General features: G+C 42.0%; 1 protein-coding gene across 8 annotated transcripts in view; it reads right to left on the bottom strand.

The window, feature by feature from the left end:
• Nucleotides 1-22,454, bottom strand: part of CABIN1 (calcineurin binding protein 1) — a 291,790-nt gene that overhangs the window by 30,369 nt on the left and 238,967 nt on the right. For all 8 annotated transcript variants that reach the window (XM_073559181.1, XM_073559178.1, XM_073559186.1 and 5 more), the window contains 3 exons: nucleotides 6,376-6,539; nucleotides 4,539-4,635; nucleotides 736-1,347 (listed from right to left, as the gene is read on the bottom strand). In XM_073559181.1, the coding sequence (XP_073415282.1) occupies nucleotides 736-1,347; nucleotides 4,539-4,635; nucleotides 6,376-6,539 (873 nt within the window). The remainder of the gene's footprint in view (nucleotides 1-735; nucleotides 1,348-4,538; nucleotides 4,636-6,375; nucleotides 6,540-22,454) is intronic.

Genomic DNA, 22,454 nt, shown 5'->3' with positions numbered 1-22,454 from the left:
TGAGGGTTGTATTTAGGCCCCATGGGTTACCTGGCGCCAAGAAGCAATAAACCCGTGGGTCCCTTCCTGTGCGGGGGCACAGAAATACCTGCATACGCCTTAGTCCTCTGGGAGATTTGTTTACTTGGTGTGTACAACCCCTTTGGGCCTGATATCAGTCATAGGCCACAGGTGGGAGGGATGTGCCCACGCTTACGTCTCCAACGCCGTCTGTAACCATTCCAAGTGAATGCCTACTATGCCAACTACTGCCATGAGCAGTAAGATCATAGACTACAGCAGAATTACACAAGAACTGCAGCACAATCATGATGACACTTATGAAGCAGATATTTCGCCTTCCTACTTAAAAAGGACCATTCCTTTCCAGGCGCAATGGCAACAATAATGTCTGTACATTTTTCCCACATTCACATTATCCGTTCCTTTGATTCTCCTTCATTGCACCTTATGAATTAAAACGAGTGCTGGCTACGAGCAAAACCAGATGTTCGGAGCAACCAACAACATTCTTTCCCGTCTGCTTTCTGCTGCACAATTTTATATTGCACCGATTACGGGAATCTTAGATTTTTTCCAATACGATGAATCACAATTTGAATATCCAAAATACACTCAAAATAGTTTTGCACCGTCTGAACACTGGCCGATGACAGCATGATATAAGCACACAAATCCCTAAAGGTTGCTGCATTATGACCTCTATCACCATCACGTAAAGTATTTGGCTCTCACCTGTTTGATCAGCATGTATGTTTTACTCATGATCTTTTCAATACTGGCCAAATCATAGGTGGTGACTTTTTGTCCTTGCTGCCATACACGATATGCCTCAAGGAGCAAGTTTTTGCTGCTCTCCGTGTCATCTAAGAGCTTCCTCTTGCGGCTGGCTCGGTGTGGAGTGTCCTCCATCGGTTGGGGTGGGTGCTGCCCGGGGCCACTGCTACCAGCAGGCAGATGATGTTTAGAACTAATACTCAGTTCTTCTAGTGATAATTCTGGACCCTCAAGTCCTTTATCCTTAAGGATCCTAGCGGTGTCTTTGCGATGCTGGTCCAAATGTTTTTCAGGGTGACACGAGTGTCCATCATGGCCCATTGGTTCTGAAGACTGAGGCTTTCCAGTCTCTTGCACAGTTCTGATTTCTCCAGTTTCCATTGCCTGAGGCGCAGACCCTTGTACGGTCTCTTTTCCCCCATTCTCAGATATTCCTGATACCACCCCTTCACCTAGAACCAGTTTCTTTTTGGGTGCTACATCTTTCCTGTCATCTGATGTAGGCCGGCCAGTGACGTCTGTTGTCATGGAAGCCGCTGACAACGGGCTGGGAACTGGACTTTTGGGATCCTGCAGAAAGACACTTAGTTAGCTACAACTTACAATAATAATAATAATATCAACAGCAAACTACATAAAAGTCAGTAATCACTCAAAATGCGGCACTATGTTAACTCCTTCATCGCCGAGCCTGTTTGCACCTTCACGACCAAGCCAATTTTTACAATTCTGACCAATGTCAATTTATGAGGCTATAACTCTGGAACGCTTCAACAGATCCCACCGATTCTGAGACTGTTTTTTCGTGAAATATTGTATTTCGTGTTAGTGGTAAAATTTCTTCAATAAGACTTGTGTTTATTTGCAACAAAAAAAAAAGGAAATTTGGCAGAAAATTTAGAAATTTTAAAACTTTTAATTGTTATGCCCTTGAATCAGAGCGTTATGTCACAGAAAATAGTTCGTAGACAACATTTCCCACATGTCTACCTTACATCAGCACAATTTTTAAAACATTATTTTTTTTGTTAGGACGTTATAAAGGTTAAAAGTTGACCTGCAATATTTTATTTTTTTAGGGACCACTTCACATTTGAAGTCACTTTGAGGGGTCTATATGACAGAAAATACCCAAAAGTGACACCATTCTAAAAACTTCTCTAAAAAATGTTAGTGTGCTGAGACAATCGTATATATGTGCCCCTGAAATTACAACAGGAGATCACAGCTGTTTTTAAACAATATTTTACTTCAAAAAAAGAATAATTTGATATCAAATGTTGTAATGTCTCTATACTCTTTTGCTTCCTCCCCTGCCCAGGAGCTGTGGTATGATCAGATCATATCCCTGTATGGTCAGACACGGCCATTACACAGTAAATAGCAGGGGCACATATATAAGATTATCTCAGCACAGGAACATTTTATTTAAACACATTCAATTGTGGAACTTATTATTAGAATCTTTAATATAAAAGCAGATGCCGTGTCTATGGAAGCCACAAATGATGGTCAGTCTGCATTGCTTTAAGGATAACACATGCAAGAGCACTTTAAGCAATTTCGAAAATACAGAAAAACTTGAGGTAATTCCGATCCATTTTCTCTCCTTTCGGTGACCCCACCAGCCGCTATCATTTAGTAGTAGCAGTGTGAGAAAAGTGCAATGCCATGTCATCTTGTGTCAGCTCCTCTTCACTTTACAATGATGCCCTCACAGATTGGTGGCTTATCATTAGGATTATACTATGTCTTGAAAGCTGCTGCAGGAAAAATGCATGGCTATTAGGTAGCCTCAATTCCAGGCCCTATCATGACGTGACCCTAACGAGGGTAAAAGTGCATTAATCTTGCAATTTTCACACTGGCCATTGGGTTTTTTTTTTTTTTACACATACTTCCTGTTACTTCAGGAAACAAGGCATTTACATTAGTCACAAAGACGGACTCGCCAATCCTTTGCATGGAAGCATCTAACGAGCGTGCGCAAATGTCAGTGTGCAGGAACGGCAGAGCACGTTCTGCTGCACCATCGGTGGATCCTGTGCTATCAGATGTGTACACAGCTTATTATAATTATTGCAATCCTACCTCTGATAATATGGAGCCCTGCTGGAAACGCTTACTGAAAGGATAGAAAGTTTGGAACCTATTCATCAAACCAATAGCGCCAGAATTCTGGCATAAATTTCTATGAAAATTCACAACTTTTTTGCACAACTTAGAGTTGCGCAAACATTTTGTGAATTTTGGTGGTTTTATGCCAATTTCAGCCACAATATAAACAGAGCTGGGGCTTATTGCGGGAATGGCGGGGGCGTTATGAAACAACTCATTTAATTCATGATGAGCTGTGGTGCTCTCTACGCCAGAAATCTTACTCCAGTCGGTGACAGGAGTAAGATTTCTGGCATAGCGCATGGAGACGCACGCGACTCGTCAGACGCTCCTGATTCATTAAGAGACGTGCGCCACTTAATGAATCAGTCACATCTGACTCCTACATGACCCCTCATCAAAACTGGCGAGAAAATTGCTGGTCTTTATGTAACTGGGCCTAGGAGTCTAAAAACAAAAATATAAAAATATTGTGATATGAATAAAACAAACAAAAATAAAACATTGGCAAAAATACAGGTTACACAAAAACCTGAATTAAATAATAAGTAATTTTCTGATTTAAAAGGTACCTTTAAAAAGGTAGCATGGCTGAGCGGTCTACGGCGCTGGATTAAGGCTCCAGTCTCTTCGGAGGCGTGAGTTCAAATCCCACTGCTGTCAGTATTGTGAGGATATGAAAACCTTTGGGGCTTTTGCTGTCTGCACGCCAAAACACACAGGCTACCATGGGTGAGATATTTTTATTCTGACCATCTAATACTGTTGTTTTTTTTTTATTTTCTAGGGACTATATCATGCCATTTGTGTTCCCACTTATGTGTTATGGCAGTCATTTTCTACATTCATACACTATTTATGACCTCGCCAATTATTGTGGATCTGATGTATTTGTCTTATTCCCATGCCTGCTACTTTTATGTGTATGGATATGCAGTTTTATTGACACCACGTGTCCTTTGCCAAAAGCTATTGCCTAATGTGTAATTTTACATTGTTCTTTATTCTTAATAAATTTTGTATTTTCATGATAATTTGGTTGATACTCCGAGTCTCTTTTAGGATTTATATTCATGTGGAGTTACCAGTGCTATGTATCCTAGTTAATCTTGTACATATAGTTATGAGATATATTGCTATATGATGTTTAAAGTTTGGATGATACTGATACTATTTTTGGCTAAGCTAGCTTATAACGAGGACAGTCTAATGTGTATGGTGACACCGGCTGACTGATCTTTGAGTAAGATGTTCATCAGGCATGTATGATTTCGGACTGCCAATTTGATGATCGTTTTACTGGAGTTAAGCCACCGGCTGACCTGTCAGTCGGCAGCCTACTCAAAGAGAACATGAGTGCTGTGCTGAAGAAGCAACCTGTCTATGGGAGCGTCGTCTGAGATGGCTGCCGGGAGAACAATTAGCAGATGCATGCTTTGGCTGTCCGCCATCTCATCTGTACGGCCGGCTTTAGGGTTTAGCCTTGTACAGCTGGAACAAGACAGAAAGCTTTCTTCCTTCTGGAGGAGAGCCAATAAGCATACAATGATGTGATTAACCAATCTTGTTAGCAGAGCATAGGACTCCACATAGAGGACCAGACACCAAGCAAAAGAAAAAACCCAGCACTTTCTCTTCCTTACCCCAGATAAGTCACTCAGCATGTCCTCCAACACTTTTACGGTAAGAACAAAAGCTCGCTGTGCCAGAACCTGCCGATCCACATCCCGCAAATACTTTCTGCAAACAAAAGAAGTTTTGCTGTGTGCAACATTTACCATTTATATACAAGTGTTATATATAGTAAGGCGGATTTCTTTTTACATACGTGAGGATGAATAATTGACGTATGACATGTTGCCACCACTACTGCATACAATTACATACTTTGTGATCACTAGTAAAGTAAAAATGAATATCAGATTGTGGAAACGCCTTCTTTGCCAGGATTTATACACTATCATAGGTACAAGTTTACCATGAAAACTGGCTCTCGTACACGAAAAACAGACAAATAGATGAGCGCTAACAGCCTGATAAGCACATGAACTGTAGGTTCAAGTCAAGACACCCACAGTTGTTGCTGGGAATTGCGGCCCATGCACCAAGATGTGAATGCAGTCTAAAGGCCCCGTTACACACATCAATGTCCCAGCGATCCCACCAACGATCCGACGTGGATGGGATCGCTGGGACATAGTTAGGTGATCGCTGGTGATCTGTCACATAGACAGACTCACCAGCGATCAGGACCAGCAAGTAAGCTGGCATCCAACGTAAACAGCGGGTATCTAAGAGCCGCGCGGCTCTTATAAACCCGCTGTTTACGTTGCATACCAGCTCCCAGCGTCACTGGTCTCTCGCTGTCACATGCAGCGATGCGCGCTGGCTAGCGGGAGACCAGCGATCAGAAAAAGACCCAGGACGTTCGAGCGCGATCAGCGATACCCGGTGGGGGGGCCGGTCGCTGATCCATGGCACACACAGCGAGATCGCTGGCGAGATTGCTGTGGCGTCACAAAATCAGCGATATCGCTGTGTGTAACGGGGCCTTAACACTGGACTTATTACTGGGCTGGTTTGCTGTCATTTGTGATAAAACACCATCTTATGAGCTGCAGCTCTGATAGTTTTATCACTGATGAGCTCCTGCTGTGTCGTCCTCAATATTCATGAAAACTTTGTTAGCAAAAAGCGATGGGGCAAGCCATCCGATGCTCCAGCTAGTCTCACCATGTCACAGATTGATCGTTTTCTGCCTTTGCACCAGAAAGCTGCCAATAATAGGCGAATGGGACTAGCCGGAGCTAATGAGAGGACTAGAAGAGCTGCAGTGTTCATACAAAGAGCAGTATGACTCCTGTGAAGGTGAGTGGCCAGTTCATTAAACATAGCTTTCAATAAGCGTTGCAAATAATCATAATCAAAATTCTCCAAGACTATTAAGGGGCCTGCAGCTTTTACTAACTTTGGTGCAAACTTTTTTTTTTTTTTTTTAAACCCAGTAAATCCTAATTGAACAAAAAAGCACTCACTACTTCCACCTACACGACCTGGAAGATCATGAAGAGTTTAATGAAGAAGAGCTATGGTTCAATCGCAGCTGGAAATTTACCCAGAAATTCCACTCTGAGAAGGCACTGGGTTAAAAAACAAGATGAAGCTGATTGCATCTGGGAACATTTCCCGGCCATAATGATAAGCTTTAAAAGGGGAAATTATAAAACCAAGATTAATTTTGGTGAGCTAAATAATTTAGGGGCGTTTTATAAAAACTACACTAAAATTGTACGCAGCACAAATATGAGTACCAAAGTAAGAGTTTGGACCCTCCCTATTTTAACCTTTACTACAGTGCGCACCATGGAGTGAAAAACACAATGTGGTATACGCATATGTTAAGTATCTCGCATAAAACTAATGAGTGTGCACGTCTGAATGGGGAAAATGTGTTTGACTAACAGTGAGACTGGTACTTACTTCCCCTGATCAGGGGTCCTCTGTAGCATACACGAGATCTTCAGCAGCGTGTTAGAGTCTTTAAGTTGAGCCAAAACGTGCAAAAGTAGAACAATGGAACGGTTCATATGAGAAGCGAAGCTGCCCGGGCGATCTATCTCATCCACTGGTATCCGCCAGATTCCCTAAAAGTCAGAGAAGTTAGGTGGTTAGATAAGTATGTTACGTATCTGCTATACAGTCAGTAGCAGAATTCTGTAGTGGATAAAACTATAGTAGAGGTCCCTAAAGTCAAGATTTAAAAATCTGATGTCTTAATGCTAGAAGCCAGGTTTTGCCAAGTCCCATGTGACTGACACGCAGACACTTGCAGAGTATCCAAGGCTCAGGAGAAAACACCAGAAGATGCAACAACTACAGGGAGAAATACAGAACTTGTCCTTTCAATTCATGTCATATGGATTGGGCACAAGTAAACCCTTTCAGTGCTGGAGAATAAATGACAAATATTTTTATTATATGAGAGAATTACCTCTTTCATGTAAATAATCACAATGATCACTTGGGGTCCAGAGATCCGTTCAGCTCATCCTCTCTCACTGAATGCTGCAGCTCTCCACTGTCTACATGAGCCCCGTATATAGTGCATTATCTAGCTGTCTCTCCTGATCGTTTGCGGGTTAGTTAGATTGTGCCTAATTAGTAAGCCACCCAAACATCTTGATCGAGCTGGCGTGGGAGGAAGGGGTGTGGGAGGAGGGAGAGGGAGACAATGGGGGATAAAAGACTAGCGTTTACTTATAATTCTCACACTATATTTATGCAGCACCAGATGCAAGGGTGCTACGTCTACACAACAAAATAGGACCAAGTCTGCAGAAGTAGAGGAAAAGACACGTCAGAGATGCAGAGCAGGGGCCATTTGCTGAGATGTTGAATCTTGGAGACCCACGTGGCTTTACTTTATATGTTGGCTAATAAAACCAAAACTAGAACGATCTATGCATGACTAATAATATATACAATTGGATAGAAAAAGTTTGCACACCCCTGTTAAAATGCCAGGTTTTAGTCATGTTTAAAAAAAAAAAAAATCATACCAAGAAGATGAATTTCAGAACTTTTGCCACCTTTAATGTCACCCATAAACTGTACAGATCCATTGAGAAAGAAACCGAAATAATTTTGAGGCGAAAGTAAAAATAACAACATTAAAATAATGCAGCTGCTTAAGTATGGACACCCTCATAAAATTGGGGAAGTGGTTGAACTCATGTTAAATAGTAGTCAGTACACAGCTGCCATCATTTACAGTGATTCTAATTAACCCCTTATCAAGTTTAGCTGTTCTAATAGGAATTTCCTGACATTTTCTTATTGCATTTGACAGCAAAACCCATGGTCCATGTGGAGACATAGGAGTCAGTGGGTGCGCTCATCTGCTGTCCTGGCTGTCTTTAGAAAGGACCATGGCTCATCCCACTGAACGCCCACACTCCTTTCTTGTGGGCAGAATACTACTGAGGGGTGAGGGTAAAACCATGTGGCAATGATTTATTGAACCACCAACAGGCAATAACATATAGAACAGACCCAGCAAGTTCACAAGATGGTGCAAAAAACAGTTTCACCCTTCCACTGGCTCGTGGGCATTGCAGCGGCTGCGACATCAGGCCATCCAGGGGCTTTTACCCCAACCAGTAACACCCCGCTTTTGGAGGGCACCCACAGAGAGCAGATAGCAGCAAGCTTAGGAAGATGACCGAGTGCAGTGAGGTTTGTGGCCAGGTGACCCGATTGTCCCAACATCATTGAAGGTTCAGTGATGGTCAATGGAGCAGAACTGTATTCCTTCAGCTGTGACTGTGGTCCCTTAAGGTGGCATCCTGTAGAGTCTCTTAAATCTGCATTTCTCCTGTTGAAGCCTTGGTTTCCTGGCTGCTGTGCTGTAGAATCTCTCTGCAGAAGGATAGAGGTGTCTTTTTTTACCAACATCTATCCAGGTCATCATCCACAGGTCAGTTTGGAGGTGGAACGAGGTCAACTCTCATTGTTCAAGTATTCAATCAATCTGCATAGTCTGTTCTTCAATGTTTGCAGGTCAACAAGCTGCATGGACTGATACAATGGGTACATATTAGCAAATATCGATTGTTCAAGGACCCTGCATCCCTGTCCTCCAAGGATAGCAGCACAATAAGCTGCAAGAAACATCAATTCAAGAGTCAACATTCAGGATTATATGAACAATGGCTCTAGTCTCCTGACCTGCTGAATAACATGTCTGGCATAATTAAGAATAAACGCTGTGTCTTCACAGTCCGTGCACTGCTTACAACACAGCAAAGGGATCTCAGTGTTGAGCTATCAGTCAGGAGAAAGGTAGAAGGAAATTTCCACTATTAAAAAAATGAAAATGAACGGTCATCAAGAAGTGGCTTAAAGTTGGCCCAACAGTGACATTAACTAGAACTGGATGTCCCTCATAATTTATGAAAAGACAAGTAGAAAATTGGTCTAAGAGGCTACCAAGAGGGCTACAGCGACATTAAAGGAGCTGCAGGAATTTCTGACAATACTGGTTGTTTACTGCATTTGACTATAATATCTCGTATTCTTCATGTCTGGCCCGTTGGGTAGTGTGGCAAGATGGAAGCTTTTCTTACAAAAAAAACAAACATCCAAAGCCGGATATGTTTTGTCAAAACCTACATCAAAGTCTGCCAAAGCATGAGGGAAAACATGTTACGGTCTGATTAGACCAAGGTTGAGCTTTTTGGCTATACTGTAAATCCAAAGGAATGTTTGGCACAAATTCAGCACTTCGCATCACCAAAAGAACACCATACCACAGTGAAGCGTGGAGTGGGCAGCATTTGTTTTGGGGCTGTTTTTTGGCAGCTGGTAACTGGGGTTTTAGCCACTGTGGAGGAAATTATGAACAGTTTTAAATATTATTCAATTTTGCAACAAAACCTTCGGGCCTCAGCCAAAAAGCTGAAGATGAATTTCACTTTTAAGCACAACAACCCAAAACATTCCTCCAAATCAACAAAAGAATGGCCCAGCTACAGCCCAGACCTGAATATAATTGAAATTCTTTGAATTGACCTGAAAAGGGCTGTACACCCGAGATGCCGGCATTACTTGACAGGTTTGGAGTGCCACTGCAAGGAAAAGGAGGCACAGATTGCCAATTCTAGATGAACCATGCTTATAAAACCCAAGTCTGAATAGTGTCACAAATTCACAAAGTACTAAAGCAAAATATTAGCGTAAGGGTGTGCATATTTCTGCAACCCAATTATTTTAATTCTTTATATTTATTGTTCCACTTCAAAATATTTCAGTTCAATTTTCAATTTAAACTTACAGATTATGGGTGACATTAAAAGGTGCAAAAGTTCCGAAATTATTCTTCTTAGAATGATTTTTTTTCCATGACAAAAATCTGGCATTTTATCAGGCGTGTGTATACTTTCTATATCCACTATATATTACATCAGCATCATCTACTTCCCAGCGGTCACCTGGGTCTCAGTCATCCAGGGATTCCTTCAGTCTTATTGACAGAACCTGAATTCTTGAGGAACGCCTAGCAGACATGAGAAGATATGATGTGACAGGACGGTAATGATGAAGCTAGAATGCTTTTTTTATGATGTTGGAACAGTCCTATGCTTTCTTTCATGGCCCGCAGGAGTAATACAAGGCAGAGGAGATGTCAGGTTCTGGATGGCTTCCGGTATTAATGAATTATGTTACTACCAGCCACCGTGACGAGGCAGGAATGAACACATTCCTCATGCACTGGTTTTACCAGAATAGGAGAACTTAGACTACGTTGCTTTCGGGTGCAGCTTTGTTCTCTAAATGTCATCTAGGAATCCAACATACCCACCTACAGCCTACAGGATGGTCATGTCTCCTAGTGCCTTTCAGTACTTGCTAGAAAGTTCTACAAGATGAAATCTGTTGCATGCATTTCCAACTGTATACAAATTCCTTGCCGCTGTCGAAATATTGACATTTCTGGGGGAAAAAAAAAAAATCACTTCTGCACAATCCTCTAATCTCATCGGTAATCTGTACAGGTTTATACCTCTTGTGACCATTTAACTTGCTGGCGGAATACATCATTCTCACACCGTAAATCCGAGCACGGTTACTCGGCTACCTGCGCAATCTTACACTCGAAATGTGCACGACTGGCGAGGAGCTGCGCACACCAGTAGGGGGGAAGGTGGGGGATACGATGGACAGGTTTTGGAATAGGTTTGGCTTTTGCCTGCTGACTGACTTGAAAGGCATCGGTTCCAGACTTTAGGGAGCTAAGACAGTCCAATGCTGCTGAATTATTCATTCTTTTCCTGTGTCTGCGCCCGCAGAGAAAACCAAACAGCAAACACAGGAACCCAGCCAGCCCTGCTACTAGGGGAGGGAAAGGGGGAGAGAGATAAACAGTTACAGCATGAAGACATGAGAACAAGAGAAAGGAGCAGGGAGGAAAGAGGAGGATGCCTCCAAAAGCCAAAACAACAAAAACAGGAAAATATCAATGTGTGCGCCAACAAAAGGGAAAAGTCCACCTTAATGATTACTCCCCCAACCCTCGCTTCCTGCAGTGAGGGGGGTGAAGGCTGAGCCTCTCATTACACAACTTTGCTAAGTCTTAGAAGACCTATTTATAGAGCAAGGGGGAAAGGTATTCAACCAAATGAGGAGACCCCCCTACACATCCACACTCCCAAGCAGAAACTTGTGGAACCAGACGCTTTGTTCACATTCTGAGCCAGTCCTGAACTTTGGGAAGCGGCCACCATAAAGGTGATCTAAGAAACCTTATACCTACAGAAATTGGAATTCCGCACCGTTATTCATATACCTACTGTGGCATATAGAATACCATATGTAAAAGACGCATGGAGTGACCCATACGTGTTCATTCTCCTTAGCGATTATGCACAGGCAATAACACACAGCATCAATATCTGTAATGAAGCGGGAAGAAAAGAGGGGGGAGGCAAGAAGAAGCAGTAACTCACCATCACAGTACAGAAAGGCCCCTCCAGACGCACATCCCTCCCAATGACTTCAGGCCACTCTGGTAGGGTGTGAGTGTGTGCAGCTCAGGCCTGGCACAGCCTAGGAAGCAGCACTGACAGCCTGCCTGGATCTTGCACAGCCTTCCGCTTCACACCCACGCACTCCCCTCTTCCCTCCTGACCCTGCACTAGTCCAGCTTGTCAGTGTGTGTGGATGTGTGTGTATGTGAGCTTCCTCAGCACCACCCAGAGCCTGGAGCAACCAATAACGCACAGCCAGTGTATCCTCCCACATGAACACCCACGCAGCCAGCCACAGAGCTAATGCACCTAGCAAGCTGTGTACATACATGCTGTGTATACAAACAAGTGTCTGTATGTGCTGCCCGCCTGGCACTACATATGCCCTTGGCATGCTGGCCACACACGCTGCCTATGCCTACAGCAGGACAAGTGCTCTCCATGTATATGATGGATGCACACAGCTTGTTAGGGCATTAACTCAGGGACTGTGTATGAAGCAAGCAGCGAACAGGATTTGTAAAGTACGCAGCAATATACAGAATAGTGTATGCAAACATCAGACTACATAATGTAAGCACAAGTAGGTAAATCCACCGTAATCCTATCAGAATGTAACAGATACACCCCAGTCATACAGGCAACATGTGGACCATTACTTCTCTAATATTACAGGGTCATAAATGTCCTAGAATGCTTGCTGGCTGGCATATTAGCTATTATCTGGGCGCCTTCATCATCTGCTTGTGAATCATTTCTTAGCAATAATCTAATTTTCATTTTCTAACCAAAAATAACAACTGATGAGTTGTAATGGGCAACAAAATCAAGGGCCCAAACAGGGCTAACCATTACCTTATCCGTATGCTCATTAGGCAAACAATCATTGCCCAAAACTAGTCCGAGCACTCAAACATTACCCAAACTATAGTGCGTATGATCACCAGGCACCCAAATATTATCCAAGACTAGTCCATATAATCACCGAGCACTTAAACATTACCCAAACTAGTCCATATGATTACCGGGCACCCAACCCTTACACAAACTAGTCTGTATGATCACTGGGCATCAATCCATTACCCAAACTAGTCCATATGATCACCAGGCACCCAAATATTACCCAAAACTAGTCTGTATGATCACCGGGCACCCAAACATTATCCATACTAGTCTGTATGATCAATAGGTACCCAACCATTACCTAAACTTGTCTGTATGATCACTGGGAACCCAACCCTTCCACAAACTAGTCCGTATGATCACAGGGCACCCAACCATTACCAACACTAGTCTGTATGATCACTGGACACCCAACCTTTACCCAAACTAGTCCATACGATCAACAGAAACCCAACTCTATTACCTACACTAGTCCGTATGATCACCCGGAACCCAACCCGTACACAAACTAGTCCGTATGAACACAGGGCACCCAACCATTACCTGCACTAGTCTGTATGATCACTGGGCACCCAACCATTACCCAACCTAGTCCGTATGATCATCAGGCACCCAACCATTACCTAAACTAGTCTGTATGATCACTGTGCAACAAGCTATTACCTAAACTAGTCCGTATGGTCATAAGGCAACTAATCATTATCCAATCTAGTCCATATGATCACTGGGCATCCAACCATTACGCAAACTAGTTCATGTGATCACTACCCACCCAACCACTACCCATATTAGTCTACATCAGGGATGGGGAACCTCAGGCCCCAGGGCCATTTACGGCCCTCGATGACCTTTTATCAGGCCCCCGGGCAGATTTTCAGGGACTGCATTCTTGGGCAGGGAGCTGTATTTTGATTGCCACAAACTCATTAATTTCTTCTTGCTCTGTTAGCACACAAACGCAGTGCTCACTAATGAACACTGAAAGGCATGCAATGAAAGATTACGTCATGACACCAGTGCCAGAGTCAGGATGTAATTTGTGGGCCGAGTTTGTACGGCCCCCGAAGGATGGTATAAATATCCAAATGGCCCTTGGCAGAAAAAAAGATTCCCCACCCCTGGTCTTCATGGTCAGTGAGTATCTGCAAACAAACATTCATGTATTGGCTGTAATTTTGTGTCAAACAGAAGACATACAAGTGCCTCTCATTATATTAGAATATCATCAAAAAGTTCAGTTCTTCAATACAAAAAGTGAAACTCATATATTAGATAGATCACTCTGTTTGTAATGACTCTATTTCAAGTGTTTATTTCTGTTAATGTTGATGATTATGGCTTACAGCCAATGAAAACCCAAAAGTCATTATCTCAGTAAATTAGAATACTTTATAACACCAGCTTGAAAAATGATTTTAAAATCCGAAATGTTGGCCTACTGAAATGTATGTTCAGTAAATGCACTCAGTACTTGGTCGGGGCTCCTTTTGCATCAATTACTGCATCAATGCGGCATGGAGGCGATCAGCCTGTGGCACTGCTGAGGTGTTATGGAAGCCCAGGTTGCTTTGATAGCAGCTCGTCTACATTGTTGGGTCTGGTGTCTCTCATCTTCCTCTTGACAATATCCCATAGATTCTCTATGGGGTTAAGGTCAGGCGAGTTTGCTGGCCAATCAAGCACAGTGATACTGTTGTTTTAAAACCAGGTATTGGCACTTTTGGCAGTGTGGACAGGTGCCAAGTCCTGCTGGAGAATGAAACTTCCATCTGTAAAAAAACATGACAGCAGACGGAAGCATGAAGTGCTCTAAAATTTCCTGGTAGACGGCTGAGCTGACTGGTCTTGATAAAATACAGTGTACCTACACCAGCAGATGACATGGCTCCCCAAACCATCACCGATTGTGGAAACTTCACACTAGACCTCAAGCAGCTTGGATTGTCTGTCTCTCCACTTTTCCTTCAGAGTCTGGGACCTTGATTTCCAAATGAAATGCAAATTTTACTTTCATCTGAAAACAACACCTTGGACCACTGAGCAACAGTCCAGTTCTTTTTCTCCTTGGCCCAGGTAAGACACTTTTGGCATTGTCTATTGTTCATGAGTGGCCTGACAGAATGAATGTGACACTTGTAGCCCATGTCCTGGAAACAACTGTGTGTGGTGGCTCTTGAAGCAATGACTCCAGCAGCAGTCCACTCCTTGTGAATCTCCCCCAAATTTTTGAATGGTGTTTTCTTAACAATCCTTTCAAGGCTATGGTTATCCCGGTTGCTTGTGCACCTACCACACTTTTACCTTCCGCTCAACTTTTCCATTAATATGCTTGGATACAGCACTCTGTGAACAGCCAGCTTCTTTAGCAATGAGCTTTTATGGAGTATGTCAATGACTGTCTTCTGGACATCTGTCAAGTCAGCAGTCTTCCCCATGATTGTGGAGCCTACTAAAACAGACAAAGGGACCTTTTTAAATGCTTAGGAAGCCTTTGCAGGTGTTTTTTTATAATTATTCTAATGTACTGAGATAATGACTTTTGGGTTTTCATTGCCTGTAAGCCATAATCTTCGACATTAACAGAAATAAATACTTGAAATAGATCACTTTGTTTGCAATGTCTCTATATAATGTATGAGTTTCACTTTTTGTATTGACAAACTGAAATAAATTAACTTTTTGATGATATTCTAATTACCGTGAGAAGCACTTGTACATGATATGTCAGCACACTGCCATTAATGAATTCCCCCTTTGTACGTAAAGAATGTGAGGTATTGAGTTGATGTTTGTAATCATATAGTGTACAAGTCATCCAACCACAGAAGGTGACCTCAAGGATGGACCCTACAAACCTAAATGTACTTCTCCATGTGAGATACTCTACAGTTAAAGCGACAATACTCATTTTTCAACAGAAACTAATTTGTTAAACTTGAATTAGCTGACAATCTAATGTATATGTGTGTCCTAGAAGTTCCTGCTATCCATTGTATCCATCAAGAGACGTTCAGTCAGCAGATTACTAATACCTGTCACACAGAGTGCAGCCAAATTGGTTAATTTAGCACTTTCTACTAAGACGACGAGGATATCATGGCAAAGTGATATTGTTTTGTGGTAACGAATCAAGATTTGATTGAGTGTTTTACTCTCGGTTATCGGCCATTAAAGGTTAGGTGACACCGACAAAAAAGACTACAGCCAATTTACTCAAGCCAAATGTGGATGTTAACCGCTGGTCATTTAAATCCAAGCCAATCGGTGGTTGTCTACTAGCTATTCTATACATGCTAATAGCAATTCTGTGTGTCCAGAATGATCGTAAATATGATTTTTCTGAGCTAATAGAACACCATATTATCTGCAGCATGTCATCTGTTTACACGGGACTATGAGCTGCCGATAATGACGATTTTTAAATTAAATGCTTGGGCCCGTCAAAAAGCAAGCTGCACTCGCCAAATTTAGCAGGGTTGGCCGGCTATCTGATCTGTATGGGGTCAGCCATGGCCCGGCGGCTGCTGACTCTGCTCTCCCCATTGTTCACCTCATCACCCGAACATTCATGGTCATCAAGAGAGGATGCTGTTGGTGTAACAAGCATTTGGTCATATCTAGAGCGGAGTCCATACACCTTGTTCTCTTTCTTGCTTGCACTCTGTTGGGGCATTTATCTGATTAGAGGAAAAACATTATTCAGACGTTCCTCTGACACAGCCATTCACATTAACGAGGCAAACGGAGTCAAAAATATGAATGAAACTTTAAACTAAGTTATCATTCTGGCAGAGTCCGTCTTATTAGCTAGACACAACAGTGTGGTAGGCTGCATTGTGAACTCTGACTAAAGGTATGTTCAGGCAAACCCTTTTTCAGTTTTGTGTACTTTCCGTGTGGAAAATGGACAGCACACAGACTGGATGGGCTGGTTCCTTTGGCCTACTGTTCAAAAGGACTTAAGGTGTATGTGACAAAAAAAATTGCAGCAATGTCAGATCTGTTTGCCAGACCAAACTAGTGCACATTAATTGCAGAGAACGCATATTCATGTCTGTCTGGCAGACATGCAAACAGAAGTGCACATGGAGCCAATGGTGTCAATAATTTGCGGATGTGACTCACCTGAGTGTAGGGCCGCCTGATGGACTTGTAGCCTTATGGCCCCCATAAACATTAGAGTAATGTTGGCCATTCCTGCCAATGTAGACGAGTTTGGCTGACGGTTTATTGTATATACAGATGACAATCCTTTCGGGGTCGGGGAATGGTCGGGGAAGATGTTGAGTCCGTGTGTACGATTTTTGGCTGCTAATCCCATTGTTCTCCTGAGATAGGACACCTGCCGGCAGCTTTCTCATACAGAACTCAGCTGAGCAAGTGCTCCTGTGTATGGGCGAGTCGGCTGAATCATCGACTGAAGCATTGTTAGGCCGACAGCCGTCTAATGTGCAGGCTTTAAGCACCTTAATTGGCATCTTCTACAAATCCAACATTTATAGTAAGATAACTGGCTTAAAAGCCGAAATACCAACATATTTCACCAATACAGACTGTATACATTATTAAATAGATCTCTTTGACCTGATGAGAGTGGTATATTTACTTTGAAAAACAGAAGTCACAATATCGATGGAATCCTTTGTGAACGTTTCCCTGCCTGATGTTAAATGTTCATTTCAAAATTGCAGATAATACATCTATTCTAGCATGGATTCTTAATGTAAGACTAAAGGTCTATTCAATGATGCATGCCGTTCTGGTAGCAACACATTAATAGCACAATTTATAGAAAGCAAAGATATGATAGGATGATTTCATTAGCAGAAAAAAGTGCAGGTAAATACTGGCATCACCTACTGTTGTCTGTATGATCACCAATTGATTATAACATACAAAGTATGTACAGGTATTCACACCCTCCTGGACACTGCACTGCATCACCTGCAACACCTTACAAAATGATTCTAAGGGGAACAATACTTGCCAGGTAGCTACATTATTCAGACTGTGATAATTTGCTTTCTCGTTTTAAAGAGGCGCTCAAGAAAAATGTTATTCTCTAAAGTCCTCACTAGTTTCCAGTGCCGCTCTGGTCCTCTTCGGACCCCTGTGACTTCAATTTCGACGTAGAAGATGCAGGATAGGAAAAAAGTGGTCAAAGTTTCACAGAACTCCTTCCTCAGGAAAAAACCACCTGGTTTTCTCCTGAGGAAGGAGTTCTGTGAAACTTCGAAACGCGTCGAATAAAGACCACTGTAATAATAACTGTTCATAGTGATTCGCAGCGCGGATTGTCTGACCACTTTTTTCCTATCCAGCATCTTCTACGTCGGTCCCTCGAGGATCTGTGGTTTCTGCAGCAGCGAATCCTCCATGCTTATTACAAGCTCCATCTGGTGAGTGTATTATTTTTAAATTGATATACCTTCACTGGATAATGCACTATTGGGCTATTTCTCTCCAATAGTATCCCTTCAATTTCGACTTGTCAGATCACACAGGGGTTTGTATGTGAACCAGAAGTCACTTTTACAATGTAAGACTATGAGACACAAAACGACACTCCATTACATTACAATATGACTTCCAGTTCAAACATAAACCCCAGTTGATTCAGCGAGTAGGAAATTATGTCATGTAAGTTAGAAGAGGACCAGAGCAGTGCTAAAAACCAGGGAAGACGGAGATCGGTAGATATCTTAATGCACTTACACCACACACCTATTTAGACCGGTTTAGGGAATACACATTTTCTTTGGAGTGCTTCTTTAAGTCACTTTTGCATTTAGCAGCAATGCACTTCTTCATACAAAGTGACAGGGACATCGTCAGTCCTATCCCACCCACAGTCCGCCTATATGTACCTGTGCTGTAAGTCAGCCACTGAACCACAGCTACTACTATGCTCTTTCATAAGGTTACAATTATGGCGAGTGAGCTATTAATGCCAAGCACAGACTGATGGCACAACTACCAGGCCAGACGCTGAATCGCTAGCTGCCCCATTATCTGAAATTCCAGTAAACATTGTGGGCACATTATAATGGGACTATTGTTGCTCTGGTGTCTATTAGATCTCACTATCACAATATGTCAGCAGTAACTGAGCCTAATGTGCTCCTGAAATGCAATATGATATTGCACCATGCATGACTCCACAGACACAAAAACTCTTCTTGTTAGATTACTACAGATTTTTGTGAACACTGATGTCAATACCTTTCTTTTTTTTTATTTAAAGTATCATTCCTCTTGAAAGGTTCTTCGTCTACTATAAAGGTAAAGTGCCGCAATTTTGGGCACCCCTGGTCAAAATGACTTATTTTGAACAGTTAAGATATTTGAAGATGAAATGATCTCTAAAAGGACGAAAGTTAAAGATGACACATTTCCTTTGTATTCTAGGCAAAAAAAATATTTTGATATTTTTTATATTTTAGAAATTACAAAAACAAAATTGGCTGATGCAAGAGTTTGGGCACCCTTGGAGATTTATGTGCTCAGATAACCTTGACCAAGGTTTCAGACATTAATTACCCAGTTAGGGTTATGGCTTATTGACTATCATCGTTAGGGAAGGCCAGGCGATGCAAATTTCCCCACTTTATAAAAGCAGCTGCCTAGCACTCGGAAAATAAAAATGGTGAAGGTCCACAAAGCAGGAGATAGCTGTAAGAAGATAGCAAAGCGTTTTCAACTTGCCCTTTCCTCAGTTCGCAATGTAATTAAGAAATGTCAGTTAACAGGAACAGTGGAGGTCAAGATAAGGTCTGGAAGACAAAGCTAAATTTCAGTGAGAGTTGCTCGTAGGATTGCTAGAGAGGTAAATAAACCCCCCCCACTTGACTGCCAAAGACCTTCAGAAACATTTAGCAGACTCTGGCGTTGTGGCACATTGTTCTACTGTTCAGAGAAACCTGCAAAACTAAGGCAGAGTCAGCAGAATAAAACCTCTCCTGCATCCTCACCATAAAATTCAGTGTCAGAAGAATGCTAAACAAGCCTGATGCATTTTGAAACAAGTCCTCTGGACCGATGAGGTTAAAATAGAACTCTGGCCACAATGATCAAAGTTATGGAGAAGAAGAATGGATTCAATGAAACGTCAACAAATTCTTGATGCAATCGTAACACCATTTGTAAAAAAAAAAAAAAAAGCTGTAGTTGAAAAGAGCATGACTTCTATAAAAGGATAATGATCCTAAACACACGTCAAAATCCGTAATAGTCTACCTCAAAAGACGCAAGCGGAAAATTTTACAATGTCCTTCATAGTCACCTCATCTGAACATCATTGAAAATCTGTGGCTATACCTCAAAATAACAGTGCATGCAAGACGACCCAGGAATCTCACAGAACAGTAAGATTTTTCCAAAGGAAAATGGATGAAAATCCCTCAAACAAAAATTGAATGATTCTTGGCTGGCTACAAAAGGAGTTTCCAAGCTGTGATACTTTCAAAAGGGGGTGCTACTAGGTACTGAACATGCAGGATACTCAAACTTTGCCTCAGTCCATTTTCCTTTTAGTAATTTTTAAAATATAAAAGGTGAAACTTTCACATGCCAATACAGTGGTTAGCGTGACTCGGTGACTATGATGAGTGGTCTAGTTACTGACATCACCGCTTATCACAGTCACCAGGTCTCAAGAAGTGCAGTGGGACCCAGATTGGCTCCATAGGGATCGTCATAGAATACTTTGGAACTGCGTGGGAAATTTTTGTTTTCTAAAAAATTGGTGAATGAGAAACAGTGTCTTGTCTTTATTTCTACCTTTTAATGCTTTTAAGGTTTCCATTTGTGGACTACGGCGGATTCGCAGGACTGTGTCGGATCTGCATGGGTTTGTTTGTTTTATTTAAATAAATTGGTGAACCAGGGAAAGTGTTAGGGAGTGTTTTTTCAAATAAAATTTATTTTTCTGCCTCAGAGTTTTTTTCCTTACTGGGTTAGTAATGGGGGTGTCTGATAAACACCTTTCCACTACTAGCACCAGTGCTTGACAGCTGATGTGATTTTTGACAATTCACAGCTGACATCAACCTCAACTACCATTACTCCAATTGCTACCACACCAAGGCAATCGGGAAGTGTTAGACAAAGTGCCAGAATTGGCACATCTAATCTGATGCACCACTTCTGGGGCCGCTGTGGGCTTGTATTTTTTAGGTTGGGAAGGGCCCAATAACCAAGGAGGGGGAGACACCATTTTTTTTCATTTATTATCAAGTTTATAATATGTGGGGGGGCTTGAGAAATTATATATCTGCAGGATATCTATGTATTCTATTTATCTATATGGGGTTATTGGACAATATGGGGAATCTAGGTGGTTCAACATGACAAAAATTACTTTTTAAGAGCTGCTAAGTTAGTTATGAGATATGCTCTTCAGTGACCCTGTTGAATAATATTTTTAGGGGAAATGGTGGTGGTGGGCAATAATGTGCGACTCTTCTCTGTCCACTTCTATGAGAATAGTAATGCAGAAAACCAAGCGGAAGCACACATTATACCATCGGCTCCCATAGAAGTGGACAGAGCAGGGTCATACATTTCTAAGGGATCAGTGGTGTAATGTGTGACCCCCCCCTCCGTCTACTTCTATGGGAGAAGTGGCGTAATGTGTGGCCCCGCTACATCCACTAATTACTGCTCCCCTAGAAGTAGACGGTGCAGGATCACACATTACATACATTAGATTCTGCGTATCTAATCCCATCCTGTGTGATACACTCTGCTGAGCTCAATATCTAATCCCATCATGTGATAAACAACACTTAGCCCTGTATCTAATCCCACCGTGTGTTACTGTAAGAATATCTAATAGCACATGTGATACACTTCACGTATCTAACCCCAGCTTATCATACAGCGAGCAGCACCTAACAGAATCGGTGCTGCCGGCCATCCTCGGTGACACTGTACTCATCAGTATTACTTTGCAGTTGCCAACAAAATAGCTCCTCACTGTGATCCTAAACTTCATCCTCTCTTATCCTTTTGCAAAAACCCAGAAGGGGAATCACATGTGTGATCAGATCTAACCCACATTTACTGCAGTCGTAATGTGAGCTAGTTGTACACTAGGTTTTCATGGCAAAGTTCAACAGATGCTCCCTCTAGTTTTTAGAATTGGAATTACCAAACCTTTTCAAATTATTTTTCATATTTTACTTCATTAAAGCCAAATTATATATATTTTTTTAAATTAAAACATTAATACTTTACATTTTTTCAATTGTTTAATTTTTTATTTTATTATGGAACCTCCCCTTTAAGGAAGATGTCAATTGAATAGCTAGTATTAAAGGGAACCTGTCATGTAAAATAACGCTTGGGATAATCAGCAGGTTAATAGTGTTCTGACACTGTGCGGCGCCCACACCGAGTGCCTCGGTGCCGGGAAGACATTCATTTTATTCCCCCCAACAGCCTCTCTCTTTCAGTCACAGGGGTGGGGCTGGCACAATTTCAGATACTGCTCAATATAAAGAAAGTGATGGCTGTAACCACGCAACTGGCACTGACTGACAGCAGGCTCAGGATTATAACTAGGGATGACTGAATAGCTTTGGAGAAGAGCTTATCCGAATAGCTATTCTCTCATCCCTAATCATAACCCCATATCTGCAGGTTAACAGCGTTATTTTACTTGACAGGTTCCCTTTAAACAGCTGACGTGATATCGCAAAGTGAGCACACCTGCGCCATCAGGTCTAAGACTTCTACTCAATAAGGTACGAAGTTTATATCTATCACAAGATTTCAATATACAAAGTATTAAACAACTTCTAAGGGAATCTGATGTGGGGTATTGGGCACCACGTGTGAGAGTAGCATGATGTAGGGGCAGAGAACCTGATACCAGCAATATACAACTTACTGCACTGCTTTCTGCAGTTTTAATAAAATCATTATTTCATCTGCTGCAGATCTAGAAGTTCTCTGAATGCTGAGCTATGCATAACCCAGCACACACCACTCACTGGCAGCTTTCTGTGTACACTGCATAGGCAGAAAGTAGTCAATCAGTGGTGGGGGGTGTCGTTATACAGAGCTCATAACTACAGAGGACTACATGCCAATAGATTTACTAGTCCTCTAGTGATAATCTACTGCTGA

This window comes from Dendrobates tinctorius, unplaced genomic scaffold, assembly GCF_039654945.1.
Source record: "Dendrobates tinctorius isolate UK_male_01 unplaced genomic scaffold, ASM3965494v1 ptg000265l, whole genome shotgun sequence".
Taxonomy (NCBI): domain Eukaryota; kingdom Metazoa; phylum Chordata; class Amphibia; order Anura; family Dendrobatidae; genus Dendrobates; species Dendrobates tinctorius.
Note: the sequence above shows the minus strand (reverse complement) of the source record. Positions and strands in the feature narration are given on the sequence as shown.